Here is a 5,010-nt window from a genome sequence, read left to right as displayed (position 1 = left end):
ACTCCTTTACCTCACAAATACTAGACCCGATATCTCTTATGCTGTGGGACGTTTGAGCCAATTTTTGGACTGTGCAACAACTTCTCACCTACAGGCTGCTTTTCGTGTACTCCGATATTTAAAAGGCCGACCTGCAACTGGTCTCTTCTTCTCCTCTACTTCTAATCTGCATCTCACTGGATTTGCCGATGCTGACTGGGCTACCTGTGCCGATACTCGTCGCTCCATTTCCGGTTATTGCTTCATGCTTGGGAACTCGCTCATTAGCTGGAAGAGTAAAAAGCAAACCACAGTTGCCAAGTCCTCTGCAGAAGCTGAATATAGGTCTCTTGCTGTTGCCACTTGTGAAGCTAGTTGGTTATCTTTCTTAATGGATTTCATTGGCTTGCCGCTTCAAAAGTCTATCACTCTATTCTGTGACAACCAGTCAGCCATTCACATTGCCAATAATCCCATTTTTCATGAAAGAACTAAACACATTGAAGTGGACTGCCACATTGTTCGTGAAAAGCATTTGTCTGGTCTCATTCATCTTATGCCAGTTCGTTCAAAGGATCAACTTGCTGATTTTCTTACCAAAGCTCTGCCACCGGGTCCTTTTCTTGCCAATGTTTCCAAGCTAGGATTGTTAGATTTACACAATTCTAGCTTGCGGGAGGGTGTTACCTAGATTATTTCTTTATCAATAATAGGTTTACCATTGTAATTATTTTTTAGTGAGAGTACATAAAAAAAAAGTACATAGTATATAAGGTGTAATAACTCAACAAATATTTTCTAAGGGGGATTTTTCATTCTCTCCAATAATGAGAAGAACCTATCTCTCTCCCTCTCTTAATCCCTTCTGATTCATCAAACCATCAACATCACAACTTGAACAGCTTAGGGCATGAGATTTTCTTCAAGCAGAGCGGACAGCACCAACTATTGCAACCAAATCGTACAAGAAATATCTACCCGTAAAGTCAGGAGTGAGGTGGTGACCTTTGGAAATATCTACCTTAATCTCCTCGAAGTCAATTCCATTAACCCTTTACAAAGAAGGGAGTTGTGCACAATCAGAGACTGTTTGATTGTATTATTAAAGGATGTCATGAGTGACAGAGTTAGAGTGAGTAGTGTGTACCTGCAGAAGATGAGGACTGCACGAGAAGGCTGGGACATACGATCCGTATACATCTTCAGCTTCCCCATCTTCCTTTCCCTTTTGGCTTTTGAGTTTTGATCCTCTCTGCCTTGTTAATTTGGAACTGCTTCTATGTCTAAGTTGAGAACTTAGTTGCGTAATGTTGACTATCTTAAGCGGTAGCAGACACACGCAAACTCAAAAAGTCAAAAACACAACAGCTAGTGTTAGTATGCCTTCACACTAATGCACCGACAAGAATCCGGGACATGATATAACATGGCGAAGCAAATTTTAATTTTAAAATCTTAGTAGAAACGAAACACGTATATATATAAAATATAAAATATTTTTTTACATAAATCGTAATAATATTTTAATATTTTATTGATATTAAAATATAAATTAAAATTTTTAATTATTTAAATAAATTATTATTTATACTCATAAAAAATATAGACGCTAAGTCGTATCTATATAAGAATAAAAGGACAATTATAACCACAGAAGATAGTCTTCGTGTGTTAAAAGTACCCAGATATTGGTTATGCAATTAGTCTGTTAGGATACTTTTGGCACACATAAGCTATCTTCTATGATTATAATTGTCGTTTTATTCTTATATGGATACATTTGTCAGTGTCTATATGTTTCATGGATACAAATGGTAATTTATTCTTAATTATTTTTAATATCTTATTTTAACTATATCAAATATTTAAAATATTTTTTGTTTTAATAAATAATAATAATATATATTATATCTAAATTTATTTTAAGAATATATATTAAGAATAAGATTGGACACGTCGACATGTGATGGTATTTACGTGTGTCCAGACTTGTTCCGAAAAGAATTTTTTATTTTTTATTAAAACACGGTTGGACATAGCAAACACACCTGTCGAACGAGTGTCAGTGAGTGTCGTGTCCGAAATATATCCGACACATAAACACAGCGAAGTGTCTGTGCTTCATAGCCCTCACAGGTGTGTGTGTGTGTATATATATATATATATCCATTCGAAATAATCTATAGAATATATTATAAAATTAGCAAGGTTAATTATGACTTTAAAGCATTAAGACAGTCCTCAAAAGAAGAAACGATAATTATGCATGCAAACCTAAAAAGATCTAATATACAAACCCCTAGAAGGTTAAGACATGAAGAATTAAACAGCAGAATGCCTGAAGAATGGGTAATACCTGATGGTATTGAAGAACCACATATACAGTACCTACTACATCTCAAATGGGTCTTGAGAGTCTTGATAGTAATGAGCTGGGTTGGACTGGACCTCTTCGTCTTCTCCAAGAGGTACGGTTTGTATTGCTTGTAGAGAGCTTTGGATATCTTCCTCTGAGGTTGCTGCCGCTAGGATTGCCATGATTTGTCGCTTCTGTGCTAAGAATTGAGTCTATTTTTTATAAGCTATTTGTTCATTGGTGGTGCTTGAGGCTGTTATTGGTGGACGCTTTTGTGATGTTGTTAACCATTGATCAATAGCTACTCTTCTTAGTAAATTTATATCATATTTGTTCCACCATTTTATTTTTATTACTCTTACTAAATATTGTATGCTTGGAGATTCTTCATATGCTGCTGAATCATATTCCCATGTCATAATCCAGCTTATTCTCATGGCTGCTATGAATGAAATGAATTTGTATTCTTGTAAAAATGATGACTTGCTTTTAAAATATTCATATGCCATACTGGCTTCTTTTGGGAAGAAAGCTTCCATTGGTCCAAAATTCTGGAACCATGCTTGGAACCATTTGGAAAATTGTAATGATATCCTCTTTCTAAACCAAATGAACCAGGAATGGGGACTTGGTGATAGAAATAACATATGATTCCAGGCTTCTTGGTAATCATAGTAGGTATAGTTTTGGGGTTCAAATTTTAGTGAGAAACTCTAAAACTGATATGGAGGTATTTCCCACTCTTGTAAAGATAATATTTTTATGATTTTTATCTTTGAATAAATAGGCTGTTTGGTGTTCGAATCCCTATAATGAGTTAATTCAATTGATCCGGTGTCTACTAATATGAATTCATAGAATTTTTGGGTTTTTTGTGGGTTAATAGGAATATAATGGAAAGTATTTGGGAAAATAGTCTTATATAGGGTTTTCCTATCTTTTTTGAACCACTCTTTTTCGATGATTAATATTTTTATAGGATTGGGTTTTTCATAGTAAGAAAATTATTCTTTCAGGGGTTGAGTATTATAGAGGTCAGATGGTTGTAATAATGTGAATTTATTATTGGTAGTAATTGAAGGGCTCTTAGAAGGTGATGACGATGATGGTGCGGCTTTTAGAACCTGTGACATTGTCATATATCTTAATGATAATTGTTTTGCTGGTACAACAGTAATAGGTAATTTCATTTTTTTTATTTGGTCAAAAGGTTGACCATAATCTTCACTGGAGGCTGCTTTTTATTCCATTCTTTTCTTGCAAAAATTCTCTAGTAAGAAAGTCAGGGAGTGAATTTAGTTCTCCTTTTATATGTTCAATAGTAAAATCAAAACATGATAAAATAGCTTGCCATCTTGCAAATATTTGTTTTGAAACCAAATTTTTGACATCATTTTCTAAAACATTTGGGGCTGCTTTACGATCAGTTCTTATTAAGAAGGTTTTATTAAATAAATCTTCTTGAAATTTTGAAACACAAAATACTATGGCAACTGTTTCTTTTTTGACTGTTGGGTAATTCTTTTGAGCTTGGTTCCAAATTCTTGAGTGATATTTTACTATTTGTTCTTTTGAGCTATTAGGAGGTATTTGTTTAAGAATTCTTCCATATCCTAATTATGATGCATATGTTTCTACAATTAATTTAGCCGATGGGTCTAGTATACTTATACAAGGTATTTCTTTTATTGCATTTTTTATTTTTATTATTATAGAAGTCATTTCTTTTGTCCATGGAAGTGTATTTTTTCTTAATCTCTTATAAAAAGGTTCGCATGTAACTCTGATTCCAGGTAAGAATTCTGCTACATAATTTAAACATCCCAAAAACCTTTGTAGTTATTTTTTATCAATTATTTCATTTGGAAATTTATCTGTAAATTTAATAGCTCTTTTAATAGGTACTATAGTTCCTTGATAAATTTCATATCCTAAAACCTTACTTTAGTTGTAAAAATTTTCATTTTCATTTCTGATAAAACTAATCCTTGTTCTTTTATAATATCCATAAATTTTTCTAGATGATATATATGCTGCTTTATTCCTTTTGAGTATACTAATACGTCATCAAGATATACTATAGTAAATTCTATATGCGGGTAAAATATATTATTCATTATTTCTTGGAATTCGCTTGGGGTATTTTTTAATCCTTGAGGCATTACATTCCATTCATAATGTCCAAAGGGTACTATAAAAGTTGTTTTATATCTATCTTCCTCTTTTACTGCGATTTGATAATATCCTGATTTTAAATCAAATTTTGAAAAGATATTTGCTTTATTTAATCTTTTAATTAGATCACTTTTATTTGATAAGGGATACCTAATCTATTTTAATACTTTGTTTAGAGGTTTATAATTAATAACTAATCTTGGAGCACCTCTTTCTATTTCAGATGCTTTCATCACATAGAAGCCTGTACAGCTCCAGGGTGATTTTGAAGGCCTTATTAGTTCCTTATCCAGATATTCTTGTATTTCTTTTTTACAATATTCTAGATACTCTTTGTTCATATGTATCAGTTTTGCCTTTATTGGTATATTTTTTTCATTAAACCCATCTTCATATGGTAAAGATATTTCATGTAATTTTCTATGCTGAAAAGTTGTGGGGTTTAGACTACATAATTCTTTCTTAATTTTTTCTTCAATTGCTTTTATTTTATCTTGTAT

The 5,010-nt window shown here is 32.5% G+C and overlaps 1 protein-coding gene across 2 annotated transcripts in view; it reads right to left on the bottom strand.

Moving 5' to 3' along the window:
* Positions 1-1,345, bottom strand: part of LOC107479975 (glutathione S-transferase T1) — a 6,569-nt gene extending 5,224 nt beyond the window's left edge. Inside the window, exons 1-2 of one of the 2 annotated variants that reach the window (XM_016100091.3) lie at positions 1,127-1,345; positions 985-1,031 (exon numbers count right to left, since the gene is read on the bottom strand). In XM_016100091.3, the coding sequence (XP_015955577.1) occupies positions 985-1,031; positions 1,127-1,194 (115 nt within the window). In that variant the 5' untranslated portion in view covers positions 1,195-1,345. Of the gene's footprint in view, positions 1-957; positions 1,032-1,126 lie in introns of both variants that reach the window. The other variant, XM_016100090.3, reaches the window with a different exon arrangement.
* Between the last annotated feature and the right edge of the window lie 3,665 nt (positions 1,346-5,010).

The sequence above is a fragment of the Arachis duranensis genome, chromosome 3, assembly GCF_000817695.3.
Source record: "Arachis duranensis cultivar V14167 chromosome 3, aradu.V14167.gnm2.J7QH, whole genome shotgun sequence".
In the NCBI taxonomy this organism is placed as follows: Eukaryota; Viridiplantae; Streptophyta; class Magnoliopsida; order Fabales; family Fabaceae; genus Arachis; species Arachis duranensis.
Note: the sequence above shows the minus strand (reverse complement) of the source record. Positions and strands in the feature narration are given on the sequence as shown.